This window comes from Lithobates pipiens, unplaced genomic scaffold, assembly GCF_037356315.1.
Source record: "Lithobates pipiens isolate NorthernLeopardFrog02 unplaced genomic scaffold, aLitPip1_a1.2 Scaffold_14, whole genome shotgun sequence".
NCBI classification, from domain to species: Eukaryota; Metazoa; Chordata; class Amphibia; order Anura; family Ranidae; genus Lithobates; species Lithobates pipiens.
The window spans coordinates 218,153-234,803 of record NW_027507728.1 but is presented as its reverse complement, the minus strand read 5'-3'; the positions used below and the strand labels follow the sequence as shown (position 1 = coordinate 234,803).

The 16,651-nt window shown below is 43.6% G+C and overlaps 1 protein-coding gene across 4 annotated transcripts in view; it reads left to right on the top strand.

The window, feature by feature from the left end:
* Nucleotides 1-16,651, top strand: part of WDR5 (WD repeat domain 5) — a 51,973-nt gene that overhangs the window by 31,250 nt on the left and 4,072 nt on the right. For all 4 annotated transcript variants that reach the window (XM_077479128.1, XM_077479130.1, XM_077479129.1 and 1 more), the window contains exons 8-12: nucleotides 483-538; nucleotides 1,624-1,670; nucleotides 1,765-1,840; nucleotides 6,756-6,789; nucleotides 11,387-11,461. In XM_077479128.1, the coding sequence (XP_077335254.1) occupies nucleotides 483-538; nucleotides 1,624-1,670; nucleotides 1,765-1,840; nucleotides 6,756-6,789; nucleotides 11,387-11,461 (288 nt within the window). The remainder of the gene's footprint in view (nucleotides 1-482; nucleotides 539-1,623; nucleotides 1,671-1,764; nucleotides 1,841-6,755; nucleotides 6,790-11,386; nucleotides 11,462-16,651) is intronic.

Genomic DNA, 16,651 nt, shown 5'->3' with positions numbered 1-16,651 from the left:
GTCTGTTCATTTTTCCATTTAATTGATCTTCTTTTATAGATGCTATAGTACAGCTTCTATGAATGGAGGAAGGCCAAAAGGACAGGTGTTTCGTGCACTCTTAATGAGCGCCTGTCAATTAAACCTCACCTAATGGAAAGATTGGGGTTGTTGGAGGAAGATTTAAATGAATGCAGGAGCCAGCAGCACAGGTGGCATGTTGGAATAATTGTTTTCATGTCATGTTCCTTTTAGTAAAAAAAAAAAAGTTTTGAAGTTTGTCCAGAACTTAAGGAACGCATAAGTGTGCCTTTTATAACACATTTCTATCATCCCTATTTCGATTAGAGGTTGTATGTACAGGTTGTTATTCCCTGCCAGGGTAGATCTGTCAGTGAGATTACAAAACAATAGTTGGTATCGGCATATGCTGAATTTTTTTTTTTTTTTTTTTTTATTTAGTATGACAAATCTTTTTTTTTTTTTTTTTTTTTTTTTTTCAGGTGCACTTCAATCGTGATGGTTCTCTCATTGTGTCTAGTAGTTATGATGGACTCTGGTAAGTTCAATCTTCCTGTTACTATTCCAGAGCAATGATTAAACTGTTTGTCCCTCATGGCACCTAACTTGAAATGTATCTGTTGCTTCCGAACAATCATCCTAAATAAGGGCATTCCCACAGCTTCATGTACACAAGTTTTGGAGATGCTTGTGGACATCCTTGACAGAATAAGGCCATATGACTGACATAATATGACCATGTGACCATATTGGGATAACCATGTCAAAAGCATCACCGCACCTTTTTTGTATTAGCTGCAGGTCAGGACATTTCTTGAACCAAACTTGCTCAGAACAAACAGTAGCTATTTGAACAAAAACTGATGGATTATACGGCATAATCAAGTGTAGTATTAATACTGGTTGTATATATACCCTTTGGTGTACTTTTTAGATGTATACTAAACTTCTTTTTGTCTGTTTTATGTAATAAAATAATTTTTGTATCATTTTAGTCTGAACGTGCCTTTAAAAATCCACCCTCAGGGGATTTCTCTTCCTTTAACAGCTATGGGTGGAAGTGACCTTTTTGACATTGCTTCCGCTATGGTATGGAAATGGGTGGGGGCCATCTTCAACTCGTCTCCATACCCGGGCACAGAGAGGATCCAATCGCCTCTGCGACTGCTCTGGTAAGCGGCAGGGGGGTGCTCTCCCGCTGTCGATAACTGCGATCTCGTGGCGAATCCGCTGCAGAGACCGCCATTATTGGAAACGCGAACGGCTACTGAAAAAAATTGATATCTCGGTTGTGGCAGCAGCTGCTGCCGGTACCGGTATATCCAACTTCAAAGTGCTGACGTATATGTACAGGAGCCAGTTGACAAGTAATGAGAACATGGTCTTCTAAATTTAAAGCTTAATCGCACATTGGCTAAAATCTTAACATAAGTACAGTATTTTTGCTAGTAGATTTCTATGCTTCAAGCTACAGACCCTCATTGTATGCAAGCAGCACATTATTCATTCATTATTACTGTACATGCTTCAAGCTGTTTTGGAAAATGGTTTTTAAGAATGTTCTGCATCAGTTTTTCCTCCCTGTTTTTCAAATTTTAATTTGTTTTTTTTCTTGGTATTCAGTCGAATTTGGGATACAGCATCTGGCCAATGCTTAAAAACACTCATTGGTAAGAAATGGCTTTGGTGGCACTTGGGTGGGGGGTAATTAGGTTTTTTTGCAGCAATACTCATTTCTGTGTGTTTTTTTTTTTTTTTCACTAGATGATGATAATCCTCCAGTGTCTTTTGTGAAATTCTCTCCAAATGGCAAATATATCCTAGCAGCCACTTTAGACAAGTAAGTACATGTGTGTTGCAGTCGGCTGTTGTATTATAGCGAGAGTGGGTCTTGATTAACTTTTTACAGTGACTGGAGGAAGCCACCCTGAGAGGCAACCACTTGATTTAAGACACGTCTATGAAGCCTTCATCTGAGACGCACCTGTAAAATCCCAATGCCTGAGAGAAATGGCATGGTAAATTACACATTAATGTCCCCAGAGACCAAGATAAGCCACCCAGACCAGATCTTGTCAAACTTCTTTGGACTCCCTCTAGAAATGTATGTCAGCTTGTACATAGGCAAAGCTACATTAATTGGCTCAATTAAAAAAGGATGAGTGGGAAGGGAAGGGTCTTTCAATTTAATGCTTTTTTACCATTAAACGAAAAAAAAAATGTGACGCTAAGCTTTTTCTGTAAGCTACTCAGGTCGGTCTTGGCAAAAATCACCCAGTTAGCATCTGGCCGGGGCACAGATCTTCGGAAGCAATAGTTTTTCCTCCACAAAGCAAAGGATGGCTGACCAAAAATGTCTGTGGACATGCCCAGACCATAGGTTAAAAAAATAAAAATAAATCCGCTAAGTCACAATGGCACTGTGGACACTGGAGAATCCAATTTTCCCATTTTAAATCTCCCAGGGGTATAAAACTCTGTGGCAATATTTAATTGGATTAATTGGTCTGGCAGAGATGACCATGGAGAGCTGAGTGTTCACAATATCCTCCCAGGACTCTTCAGCAAGCTCTGGAATATCCCCCCTGCCATTGTCTAGCAAATCTTTCCATTCTAGTAGAGGAGACTGAAAGGAGCTGAACATAATATCTAGAGATTCATTTTAGAGTGGCCTTTCTGAATTAAAAGGGCCTCCAATGTAGATGGTTTTAAGGAAACCTCAACTCAACCTAAACTTTCCAGCCAACGTCGCAATTGAATATATGTAAATAAATGGTTGGGAACCCCACATTCCAGCTGCAGAAGTTTAAATGATTTGAATACTTGCTCCTGAAATGATGAGCAGGTTGGATGCCAAACTGCACCCAGCGGCTTCCATCTGGAATGTTATACAAATCCTTTTAACTGCGCATTACACCATAGGAGCTTTTTCGGTAAAGTAAGTAGAGTGGAGCCTCCCAATTTACATTTATACATATGAAATATCTTATAGAGCAGCCGAAGAATATCCACTTCCTCATTAGGATAAGGTCAGTTTCTGTAAAGAACATTAATCAATGCCTCATAGGACTGGATCAGGCTTTAGTAGTCAAAGGCATTATCCAGATTGGGAGGAAAAACTACTAGTGAATATGCATGAATTGGGTCGCTAAATTTTAGCAATTGGGAAGTGCTAGCCCACCTCCCCAAATGGGTAATTGTAGAGTATATCTAGAGCTATACAAGGGGGTTGTGGCCCCCACAGAATAAAGGATAGCAACACATTAATCTGTCAACGCCTTCTTGGACACATGTCACAAAGTTATATAAAAATCTAGGGATGTAGATAATTTTAAAAGTTATCTCTGCCCAATAAGGTCAAAGGCAGGCAAATTCAATCAAGTGCAGAAATTATCTTTCATACGATGAATAAAGGGGGAAGGTTATTATGAATTTAGATCTCCAGGAACAGTTGTACTTCGATCCCAAAGTACCTAAACCTGAAAAATATTTGGAGGGGCCTTTCGGAGGGTAAGCCAAGGGGATTCCTTGGATCAAACTGAAAAGTTAGACTTGCACCAATTTAATTTGATCCCTGAGTATTTGCCAAAATGACAAATAACCTCCAAAATGGTGTCCAAAGTAGAAGCTTCATCTAAATATGACATATCCACATAAGCTGAGGTGTTCTCAAAAGCATTAATCCGACAGCCCTTAACATTGGGATTGGACCTCAAGGCCACCAAAGGGTGCAAAGACAAACTGGGGCAACCCCTGCTGTTTTTCCACGATGGATACAGAAATGGTCAGAAATTTGAGCTTTCGCTCTAATCTGGGCCTACAATACAGAAGCTTGACCCAAGCAATAAGTTTAATTCTAAAACCCAGCTGCTCAAGGACCGCAAAGGGCTAAGGCCAATCAATAGCCAAAAGGCCTTGTGTGTCGGGGGCACCACTGCTCTCGTGTCGGGATTGAAGTCAGGGATGTGTGAATTCGTAAATAAGCTTCTAAGACTAATAGCTGTAGAGGGATCGAGGATAAACCCTGTTTGGTCTGAATTAATAATATAGGTTATAACTTGGTTCACTCTGATAGCAAGAATTTTGGCTAATAACTTTGCATCTACATTAAGAGAAATTGGTTGGTTATATTTCACAGTATTTAGGGTCATAGCGTGGCTTAGAATTCTTGTAAGGAGTCAGGAAGGATCCATTTTTCAAAAGCCTCTGTAAAAACCTTCAATAGGGTTTGGGCCATTTGAATTTTTTGTGGGTGCATTAGCATTTGAATTCTTTGTGGGTGCTATAGCTTTCTACAGGGTAACTATCTAAGCCAGCAGTTTTATTGGGATGGAAAGCGTGTATGATGTGGCCTCTTTCTCTTTTGTAATAGGTAAAGCCAATTTAGCTGACGTAGATTGGGACTGCATGTGAAGCTGTACCTGTGCCAAATAAGATTGCACGTCCTCCCACTCATAGGTAGCCCCTGAGGAATACAGATGAGAATAGAAGGCCTGAGCAACCTTGGCAGGTGTGCTCAAAACGTGGGATTCATAAATACCGGGAATAGAGGCCAAGAGACACTCTGCTTTCGCTAATTATGCTAGGTTTTTACTCTTCTTGTCCCCAAATTCAAAGACATGTTGGTTCTGATAGGGGAGCTTTTAGGTTTTTCTGCCAGTAGAAGATCAAGTTGATTAGTATTTTTCCAGGTTTTGAAATGAGGATCAATTACCACCTTTTCAGATGTCTGCACCCACCAGGCCCTGTCAGATCTAAGTTGTTTAAAAAAAAAAAAAAAAAGATCTAAGTTGGTTGTTAACCCCAGTGATAGTGCCCAGGAGCGTAGCCTCAAAGGCATCCCAGTAAAATGCCGGGACCTCACTAGCGTTTTCCATCCAATAGTTAAGGTTATTGGAAGCTGTTTGCATTTCAAAAATTTCCTCTCTTTAACCACATAGGACTTAACTTCCAATGCCTATACCCAACAGGGGCATCTTTTGAGAAGGCTGTTCACAATGTTGTGGAGTGTCTTTGGGAATGTTTGACCATTTTTCCAGAAGTACATTTGTGAGGTCAGGCACTTATGTTGGATGAGAACGCCTGGCTCTCAGTCTCTGCTTTAATTATCCCAAAGGTGTTCTCTGGTTGAGCTCAGGACTGTGCAGCCAGTGAAGTTCCTCCACCCCAAACTTGCTCATATATGTCTTCAGGCAACTCTTAAGGCGTCAGCATACCAAGCCATTTTGGACAATTTCGAGCTCCCAATGTTTGGGGACGGGCCCCTTCCTTTTTCAACATGGCTGTGCATAAAGCCAGGCCCAAGGCATCAGTGGAAAGGAGAGCCCAAGCTTTCAGCGGAAAGGGGTGAGGTGCTGTCAAGAGCGCACATGTGCCACTCGGGGATTCCAGCCACCAGTCTGTCTCCATTGGAGTAGTGAAGAACTGCACCTTGCCTTTATTTAGGACATAAAGACTGCAGGATACAATGTGCTATATGGAATATTACGTTCTCACAGAAGTTTCTTGACACTTTGAAAATCAGCCCTCAGTTTCTCTGCAGTGGGCGAGAAATCTGTAAACATTTTGATAATAGTGTAAAAAAATCAATTCATACATATTCCTAACACATTGCAAGATAATTTACTTGAAATCAAGAAATCTTGCTAGCAGGGGTCTAGGATGGCTACCTGGCGGAGCCTGTAAGGGCGCTCCAAGAGCCCTTTTTAAATGGCTAAGAGGGTTGCGAAACTGTCTGATCCAAAGGCCTGCTTCAGCCGGGTTAGAAGAAAGTCCTCTGGGTGTTTCCCTTCCAATCCCTCTGGAAAGCCCAGAAAGCAGAGATTATTCCGGCGAAGCAAGTCTTCGAGATTGCGTAGTTGGCAGCCTGGGATTTATGGTCCGCAACCACATCACGAACTATGACCATAAGAGGGGTTAAATCTTCCACTGTGCTAATTTGTTACTCAACATTAGAAACCTGATGGTGGATCCTTGTGGTACATCATCCTTAACCATTAAAAGTTCACTCCTGAGTGTTTTAATCTGTAGAGAGTGAGACATGGTATTGCTTATCTGATCTGTGTCTGGGTTGGTTTTTGTACCTGATCCTTCACGTCGGTAGATGGAAAATCCTGATCAGATAAGTCGACCATTCCCTACCTCCTGCAGCCCAAGTGGGATTGACTTCCCCTACCGTAGAAGAAGAGGCCTGAGTTTTCTGGGTGGCATCTTGGCTGGCCGCTTGAGCTAAGATGGCCAAGTGATCTCATCGCGTCTGACAAGTCTTTCCCGATCTTCATCATTGGCACCTTGATCATGAGTCCCAAGGACCGACTAGGGCCAGGTGAGCAGCAAAAAAGTTGAAAGGCTGAACAGGATCTCATAGTGGTTACAGAGCAGAGAGAAAGCTGCTCACGTACTGGAAGTAGAACATGCCCAACCCCCCTTATGTTTCAGTTTTAACAATCGTTTTTGCCCTTTTTGACATTCAACTTTATATTGTGAACCTCTGTAAATTTAGATGGCTTTGGTAAAGCCGAATGAGTTGTGACAAAATTGCCTTTTTATCTTCTTCCTCTTATGTTAATATTTATGACAGATTTTACTGATGTGCTATTAGAATGAAAGTTGTTTGTTTTTTTTTTGTTAGAGCTTTACGCGGTATATTTTTGGTTTGTTAAATGGGCTTTGTCTTTATAATTTCAAAGCTTATTTACTTTGACACTTAAAATTATCATGACGTTTTTTTTTTTTTGTTTTTTTTTTTTCCAAAGCACGCTTAAGTTATGGGACTACAGCAAAGGGAAGGTAGGTGTCAAAAAAAGATGTCAGATTGTGTTTAGTTGTGTCTCAAGCCCTGTTGTATCAATACCATCTGTTGTATTGGTAATTCAATATCTTGATGATATTCCCTGCCGTCGGGAGCAGCCCGCAGCCTGGCGGATAAATAAAGAGGCTGTTATTGTGCCCTTTTCTGATCGTGTATTCCCCAGGACGACTTTGATTAGTAGGTAGAAATAATGTGCATCAATTCCTTGGGGGCCCTGTGACCCAGTACTAATTAAACAACCTTTCTCATCAAGTCTCCTGTTATTAACCAGTAATTTGTCTACCGTCTGCTGTGGCAGCGTACATGGTTAGAGGGACTGTTTATATGTGCAAAACCTTCTTATGACTCATGTTTACTTACCCTCTGCAGCCTGCTGTAACAGTATACATTGTTCAAAGGACCTGTTTATGATGTAAAGCTTTTAATAGTACTATATGCTTGATAAGCAGTCTTTTGGACAGGTACATGCTGCTCATAGATGGCCTGTATTTCAAAAAAGATAATTTTTATGTCTTGGTTCTATTCTGCGTAGACGTATGCTGTTTGATGTCATAGGCCCTTATGCCGTTAAAGACTACAGTAACATTTAAAATAAAGTAGTCATCTTCTGATGCTTTCCAGGATAAATAGCATCTTTGCTGACGTCATACAATTTTCCTTTTTTTTTTTTTTTTTGTACAGTAAATGAGATGCTATTTTTGGAGAGGTTAACGTTGAAACTTGATAAGTTCTGCATATTATGTTTGAAATGCGGAGTTTCCAACAACGGATTGGTTACAGAGCAAGATGGCCCTGGCACACGTTTGTGCTTGGATTTAAAAGTAAATAGTTAGGTTTGTGACTGGTGTGTGATTTTTACAGTGGTCCAGTCTGAGCCTAAAATGTGATTTTTGTATAAAGGCTAACTTTTTTTTATTTTTATTTTTTATTTTATTTTTATTTATTTTATTTTTTTTTTTCCCCTTATGCATTCACCACAAAATAGGCTTTGAACAGGGAGAGCTACAGATAGATTGGAATTCAGCCGGTCACTGCGGAACCACACAATTTTCAATCCTTGTGTACACTAGCATATTTTGGCTTTTTTTTTTTTTTTTTTTTTTTTTTTTTGTCAAAGCTCCTAAACCCGACTCCCTAAAAGCCCTTATGTCAATGTACAGATAGGCTTTTATCTGTTTAGGAGCTGCCATGGTTGGGTGAGGTTAAACGTTTTGACCGACGGTCACAGGAAAATGCTAAATCGTGGCACAATCTTGCCATGTTTTCCTGCAGCCACAGTAAATGACAGCCACGTGTACATTAAGCCTAAGAGACGGACCCACAAACATGAGTGGGGTTAACAGCTGTGGGACCAGTCATGTCCAGTTAGAGAACTCAAGCTCAGCACGCGGGAGACTGCAACTGTCATTTGTTGGAATTTGGGTGATTTGTTTTTCACAGAGACCAATCCATTATCGCATATGAATACTTATATTGTGCCAAGCTAACCCAATGTTATGCAAATTATATCATCCCTGAAGTTCAGCTTTAAAGTAAATGTTACTTGCAAGACTCAAACTTCACCCATCATGGGGGTCCTGTGTAAGTTCACCATACAGATTTTTCTGTAAAGGTGGACTTGCACTAAGTTTTTTTCCCTCATTTGCTTAGTCCCCTGTTTTCTCACCTATTCTCTACACTTTTTCTTGAGTAACTCCATCTGGAGTCTGCATGCAAGAGGAGGCTCAGTCTGTAAGTTGCCTGTTGGCACTGGATCCTGCAGACAGTGATCTTCAGGGTATTAAGTATCAGATGGCTCAGGGGACTGATCCACTGTAGTAGTCTTGAAAGTCCCTGTGGGTTGTGCCAGCCATGGGGTGAAGATTGGGCTTTCTGGCCCTGCTATGTGAACTGGTGAATGCCTCTTTAATGGGAGTCTTTTCTGAACAGCATTCCTATGAAGTGGGGTATTGCAGGCTGAAATTTACAGGTAGAGCACAATAGCATATTTGTAGCTGTTCATTCTTCCAAGGCTCCCACACCGCTTGTTTTTTCAAGGTTTTACCTTGGCATCACACATCCATCAGATGGGCGCGATCCTAAAATGGTTCTGAACCTTCAGAGGTTGGCTTTGGTTCCAAAGCAACATTTGGAGTATTTGGATTTTAGTCGCTGCACAGACGAAGATGTTCTGCAGGAGAAGTATTTCCCTACGCAGTCAGGTGGAGTGTCTGAGGTCACCTGGAGTGCCCCTCGATTCATGTCTGCATGAGGGTACTAAGGAAGATGGTAGCTGTCTTTTTAATGTGGTTTCATATCGGCAAGCTTTACTCCAGGGCAAAAAATGTATATCTTGTCAACATAAGGGGTAAATAAATACCAACAGTCCTTGGATTTGCCCATGCATCTGATGCCCAAGGCCAGGTCAGCTCTAAAATGGTGTATTTCCATGTGGAGGCCAGAAAATCTTTCTTTCCTTCTGATAATTTGTGAGGTTTTGATGAGGGCTGCCAGCTTTTTGGACTGGGTAGGTGTTTTGGTGAACCCATTTGACGAACACGGTTGTCAGAGGAACAGAGGTTGCTGATCAACATCCTGGAAGTTTGGGCGATTAAGCTGCCTTTCAGCATTGGTTTCCCTCCCTTCAGGGACTTCCCATTTGGGGTGTAGTTGGACAATGCCATGGCTGTGGCATACGTCAACCATCAAGTAGGGTGTTGGTGTTGTGCTGATCAAGAGGAAGTGAACCTTATCTTGTGCTGGGCGGAACCTCATGTTCCAAGACTCTGCTGTGCATGTTTTCAGTATGGAAAACTCAGCATCTGAACCTGCCAAGTGAGCCCTTCACCCAGAGATTTTTGCAGTGATTTGTCCGCGGATAGGGTGCACCAGATGTGGATCTCTTGGCATGCAGATCAGCAACCACCTGGACAGGTTTGTGGCCCTTACTAGGGATTCTTGGGTTTTTGCGATGTATGCCCTTATAAATGTCTTGACGCTAGGCTTTTTTCAAATCGACAAGACTTGCTGTAGTATGGGTCTATATTCATATATAACTTTAGTTATTGAATTACAAGAATAGTTAAGAGTGATTACTTATATCTATATACAACATGTTTAATGCATGAGGCATCTGCTTCATTATGCTATGGGAAGTTGGTTGCTATCCCAGGGTTCGATCTTGCATCCTGCTTTATGGTCACTGACTTTGACTACTTTGCTGTTGAAGCCCTCGTTCCGAGAGTTGGGTATTTCTGACACTTAAATTCTACTGTTCTCAGTAGCAAAAACGTCAACCTTGAGGAAGGTGTAACACCATAAAGATTGCTTATTCTGCCTGGTGTAAGACTTGCACATTTCATCCCTATTTGTCATGGGTGCATATTGCGCTCCCCCCCCCCCCTCTCTGTTTCTTCATGGCCATGTTCCCCAAACACGTTCTCCAGAACACCTCCCCAGCCCACACAGCTGACATCCTTTATCAAAACCTCACCAGTTATCAGATATTTTCTGGCATCTACATGAAAATCTGACATTTCAGAGCCGGCCTGGCCTTTGGAATCAGATGCATGAGCAAATCCAAGGACTGTTGATATTTGCCCCATGCTGACAGGCTGGTGTAGAGATTTCTCTGGCCTTAAGTACCATCAAGGGGCAGATTTAAACTTTAACCGTTTTTTTGTTCAGAGACTGATTTCATCTCATCCCTTGTTGAAAAGTCTTTGGAGGATGTCGTGAGGATTCTTGTGCCTGTGTGGCCCACTTTGTCTCCATGTGATCTTAGTGGTGTTACCCCCCCCCCCCCCCCCCAAAGAAAAGCCTGAATGTGCCTAAAAAAAAAAAGAGTAAAAAAAATAAAAAAAAAAATTTCCTCCCCTCCTAAATGCCTGTTGCTAGGGGATCCCTCGTAGTCTGCCTCCTTCAGCGCCTGGGCTCCTGATGTCACTTCCCCCTCGGTGCAGGAAGGGATCAGCTCGGCCCCCTTCCTCTTGTCAATCATCTGGAACATGTGACAGGTCCCAGATTGCGCGGTCAATTGCGGCGCTACTCGCGCATGTGCAGTTGGTGCCCGACTGTGAAGCCACAGCCGGGTGCCCAGAGTTACAATGCCAGCGTTGCCGAACGGAGGGGGAGACGAGCGGGACTTCGATCACCCGCATCGCTGGACCCTGGGACAGGTAAGTGTTCTATTTATTAAAAGTTTGTAGCTGTTGACTGTTTAACTTCCTCTTTAAGTTGGTGTTTATTTTAGACTACTCTGAGCCTGTTCAAAAAAATCTATCCTTTACTTGCAAGGATGCCATTACTTTGCTCATAGACACTCCTGCAGAGAACCTTTCCTGTTTCATCATTAGGACAAGGTGGTGGTGAGGCCTTGGATCTCTGCTTCCCTGTTTGCAAGGCTAGGGCTGCTTCTCGGTCCACTATTTTTTTTTTTTTTTGTTGGGTGGTTCTGTCAGTACATTTTTCTGTCCTGTGATGAGCAGCACTGTTAATTTAGCCCAGGCCAGGTTCAATTAGAAAATTTTAATATATTTAACATTTTGCCTGTGTATACTAGTCTAAGATTTTTCTAAATGTTTTACCTCCTTGCAGTGCCTGAAAACCTACACATGTCACAAGAATGAGAAGTATTGCATATTTGCCAATTTCTCTGTCACGGGAGGCAAGGTATGTCATGTTCAGAAGATTTTACAATTTGAATGGCCTTGGTATAATACTTATTGTATGCTGCTATATGTGATAAGTTGACGGAATAGGGATAAAAAATCTGTAGTAGAGTACTTTAGAGTGTCCCCATAGCAAGTTGCTTACACTCATGTGGGCTTGAGCTAAGCTTTGTACACCTATAGATGCACAGCATTGCTCACCCATCCAACCCCCTGCAGCTGCAGTGAGCCCAGGATTGGGGTCTTCTCTCTAGTTGCTGTCCTGGAAGATTCCTAGGAATACTATTATGGGTAAGACTATCGGGGTATTTACATCACCTTTCAACTAGCTTTTCTAGTATATTTAAAAAGTAGTCCTTTAAAAAAAGATGTTTAAGTTCCATTCCATAACTGTAGGCAATGCTCGTACAAAATCTGCACATACTCTGCACTCTGTTGCAATCCTATAGTTTGCAGATTATGGACTTTTAAAGATCTGAGGATTAGAAAACTTTTTTTTTTTTTTTTTTTTCCCCCTACAGACATTACTTTTCCACAAAAAATGCATTGCTTGCATTGGCGCGCCCTACAATTTTTTAAAACTGTATGCCCAAGGTCCCTCCCCACCCATGTGATCAGTTTTATATAAATTTGTTCACAATGCTTCTCCTAATTCAGGAGACCAACCTTTATAATTTGGGAAAATGGGGACAAGCCCTTCAACGCCCTATGCCTTTTAACATGGTGTTATAGAATCAAGGAAGCTGCATCCAAATTGCCACTGTTGTAGAATACCTATTTTTAAAAGTTTTCATAAGGGTAGTTCCTCTTATATTTAAATAATTAGCCCCCACTGTCTGGCCCCATAGAAAGCCTTGCTGTGATCCCAAGCAAGGCTGTACCGTCAATGGCTCCTGCCTCTGTGCCCTGTGGGGAGAGGAATGCAGTCCAGCCCCCCTGCAGACGGGCGCAGTGCTGGATCTTGATAGGACTCCGGGGAAGCATTTAGGAAAGTGATGAGTAGTGGGTCACAAGTAGTAACTGGTAGAGTGGACACTTTTTATCTTGAAGGCTGGGTTTCTCTCTTCTAAATAAAATAACAAATACACTTTTTGTAGGTAAAAAATGTGCATGCATTTATTTCTCTTATATTCACCGACCGACACAGCTCCTCTCTGTAACAAAATGGGTTGTTAGCCCTATCGCTAGAAGATACTAGGCAAAGTTGTAATACAACACTTCAGAACTCTTAGTTCCGCCCGGGGGGGGGGGGAAACTCTGCTCTAGCAGCCTCAGTTTTATTTTGCCTAGTGAAGGCGATAGACCTGGGAACCCTGCGGGTCCATAGGTCCGTTTTTTTTTTTTTTTTTGCAGAAGCTTTGCTTTTTGCGCAAGATGAATGATCCTGTGATCTTCTATCAACAGCTGGCTGGGCGACGGGCTGGTTCACTTATCCTTGTAGTCTCCCCAGTCTGGCCATCGACCATGTGCAGGTTGCAGCTACGGCTCGGCAGGCCACGACATACCTCAGCTCCAGAGGTGGTTGGTGAGCTTTTATGCTCCGGGGCGTACATATGACCGGGCTACTGATGTCTGCGTCACAGTATGCCAGGCCAGTAGCCTTCCTTGTACTGATCAGGAGTTGGTCTACAATGGAATGTCAATGGAATGTCACCCAGCTCTTTAGGACTGGCAAGTACGGCTCTCCCTAGGCAGGGCTGAGCAGGTGGGCATTCCCTAGGAGGTCGATTTGGGGGCCCCCTCTTCTCTCCCCTGTCCCCCACCCCCCCCCCCCCCCCCCCAGGCTGTGCATGGGTACTGAGTGGTGTGTGTGCCCCTGGGTTCTTGCTGACTGGGCGTGCCTGGATCCTGAGTGCTTAACTCCCGGGAGGAGCCTGTGAGGTTTGCCTGTGTGTCGGTGCAGCGCTGTGTCTCTGCCACATGTTTTCTTTCTGTCTCTCATGGCACTGGCTGGTGGCCATTTTCAGTGTGGGCAAAGGACCGCATGCTTTAAGCGGCCATTTTCCCAGTGATTCCCTATTCAGGACACTGGCGGACATTTTCTTGACGCCGGACCACGTTTTTGTGCTCTAGCAGCAGCTTCATGTGCCCTCAGCTTCCTGCTTTGTCATTACTGAGCGCTAGACAGCCTTCTATGTAGTCTGAGCGTGTTTTTCAGATCGCTCAGCGATCATTCACCCATCGTTCGGACGGACTGACACCGACACAGCTTTGGTTCCTCTGCATCTGGGAGCGCTAGGGGTCTACAGGCACTGCTGTAAACAGCGTGGAACTCCTCAGGGCGGTGAGTCCCGGGGTTTAGAACCCCTCAGTCAGCAGCAACAAGGAGGGTGGGACTGTCACTATCCTAAGTCCCCTTCAGGTGGCAGACAGGGTAGGGTCAGCATGGCTTCAGAAACTGGTGTTTCTTCCCCCCCGAAATCCAGGCAATTTCAACCGGGTCACCTGTGGATCCTCCACTGAAACTGTTGCCACGACTGCTTCGCAGAGTGGAAGCCGAGGGTATCCTGGTAATACTGATTGCCCCAAATTGGCCTCGGCGCCCTTGGTACACAGACCTGGTGCGTCTGGTGGCACTCCTTGGCAACTGCTGTTGCGAGAGGACATCCTGTCGCAAGGTCAAATTCTCCATCCTGCTTTACCATCGCTGGCTTTAATGGCATGGCTATTGAGAGCCAGGTATTGAGGAACCGGGGTCTGTCGGACTCAGTAATTCCCACTATGTTGAGAGCACGGTAATCTTTTTTGGAAGATATACCATCGTACCTGGAAGGCCTACATCTCCCATGTGTGAGAGAGGATGGCATCCGCGCTCCTATCCAGGATCCTGCTTTTTCTCCAGCAAGGAGTTGACCAGAGATTGGCATAAAGCACCATCAAAGGGCAAATCTCAGCCTTAGCTGTTTTTTCAACGACCCCTGGCATCCCACTCCTCAGTGAGTACCTTGGTTCAGGGGGTACGACACGTAGTCCCTCCGTTGCGTCCACCAATACCCCCATGGGATTTGAACCTGGTGTTGGCGCTTCAAAAACTGCTGTTTGAAAATATCAGGGAGATTCCCCTGTTGACTCTTTCCCAGAAAGTGGTCTTTCTAGTGGCCATCACATCGGCCAGGAGGGTTTTGTAACTGGCGGCCTTGTCCTGCAAGTTGCCCTATCTGGTTATCCACAGGAATAAGGTGGTGTTGCGTCCGCAACCATCTTTTCTACCGAAAGTGGTCTCGGCTTTTCAGATCAATGAGGACATTGTATTACCATCTGTGTCTAAGCCGAAGGAGGTGGCCCTTCACGCTCTGGACGTGGTTAGGGCTCTGAAGGTGTATTTGTCTGCCACGACTCCCTTTCGGAAGTCAGACTCGCTGTTTGTTTCGGTGGCTGGTCCTAAGAAAGGCATGGCGGTCTCTTCGGCCACCATTTCCAGGTGGATCAGACAGATTGTAGTACAAGCCTATGCCTTGAAGGGGCAGGTGCCCCCCTTTCCGGTCACGGCCCACTCCACGAGGGCAATCGGAACGTCTTGGGCCTTCCGACACCAAGCGTCTGTCGCTCAGGTGTGTAAAGCGGCGACCTGGTCGTCTGCCTATACATTTACTAAGTTCTACAAGGTAGATGTCAGTACATCGGCTGATGCCTATTTGGCTGCAAAGTTTTGCAGGCGGCCGTGTAGTTGCAATTGACTATGCAATCCATGTTTTTTCCTGTTTTTATTTTTTGCTAAAAACGCAGTACTGTTATGTTAATGCACTGTTTGCATTACTTCCGCAGTTCGCTGCGGTCTTGATTATCACTCCTGTTGAAGGTACCCTGTTGTGCGAAGTGTTTTTTTTCACGCACTGCTGTTCTTTTTGTGTGGGTATAGTTTCACTAGTTCCCACTTGCCATGGTGGATGAAGGTGTGTGTTGTTTTTTTTTTTTTTTTTTTTTTTTTTAATATGCTGGGGTTTTTTTTTTTTCTTCCCACCCCTCATTTGGCACTGCTTGGGGATGTCCCATTTTGTTAGAGAGGAGCTGTGTCAGTCGGTGAATATAAGAGAAAATAGCATTTTTTGTACTCACCGTAAAATCCTTTTCTCTGTAATTCACTGACCGGCACAGCGCCCTCCCCTCCTTTTTCTCTTTACATTATACTGCTTGTTGATGTACTGAGGCTGCTAGAGCAGAGTGTGGTGATTGTAGCCTGAGGGACCGCCGCCCCCACCCCCCCTCCCCCCGGGCGGATATGAGAGTTCTGAAGTGTTGTATTACTACTTTGCCTAGTATCTCCTAGTGATAGGGCTAACAACCCATTTTGTTAGAGGTGCTGTGTCAGTCGGTGAATTACAGAGAAAAGGATTTTATGGGGCGTACAAAAAATCCTATTTTTTTTTTTTTTTTTTTGCCCTCCAGCCTGTAAAGCATTGAACCTGCGATCCGCAGATTGCTGGTGTAATGCCAGGATTCTACAGAGACTCGGTCAGCTGTCTGCCTGTACCTTCTATACCTGCAGACAATTACTGCACTCATGGAAGAATCCATGAACTATATGGGCACTCGCCAGTGCCCTCAGTTTAAAGGTTAAAAAAAAAAAATCACTGCTCTCCCAGTCCAGTCTGTTAACATGTGAGATGTCCTCGCCTTACACCATGCCACGAGGTTGCAGTTTGAGAACTCTAAGCTTTCTGACAAAATGGCAGGCACTGCTTGTAGTTCATTTACACGGAACTGTGCATGAATGACCCTGTCCATGTGGGCACCAAAGATGAACTTTCTCTTTAATGCAGGGAATGCATTAAGGTAAAAATGTATTGGTTTTAACACCTGAAGTGCTTGACTCTTATAGTCCAACAGTGTCAAAGATTTGCTGGAGATGTGGACAATCGGTAGGTACTCTTTCGTATATTTTGACAGTGTTCTCTGGTTCAACCTTTTTGGGAAAAAGTAGTTGGGTATTAACCAAGCCAAGTCAAGGGGTTCATGCTCCCCATAGACAGTATACACGGACAGCTGCTAGAGGACTTATTCCACTTCATTGGAAGACTGCAGTTGTCCCATCTCACACCTATTGGCAAGTGGAAGGATGAAATTATCTAACTGCAAAATTATGGGATAGGTTGGAAATATTCCCAAAGACCCCTCTTAATACATTTCACAATTTGTAGTGAATTTAGAATGACGTATACAACTGGATGTGCTCCGAATATGAGAAATATAA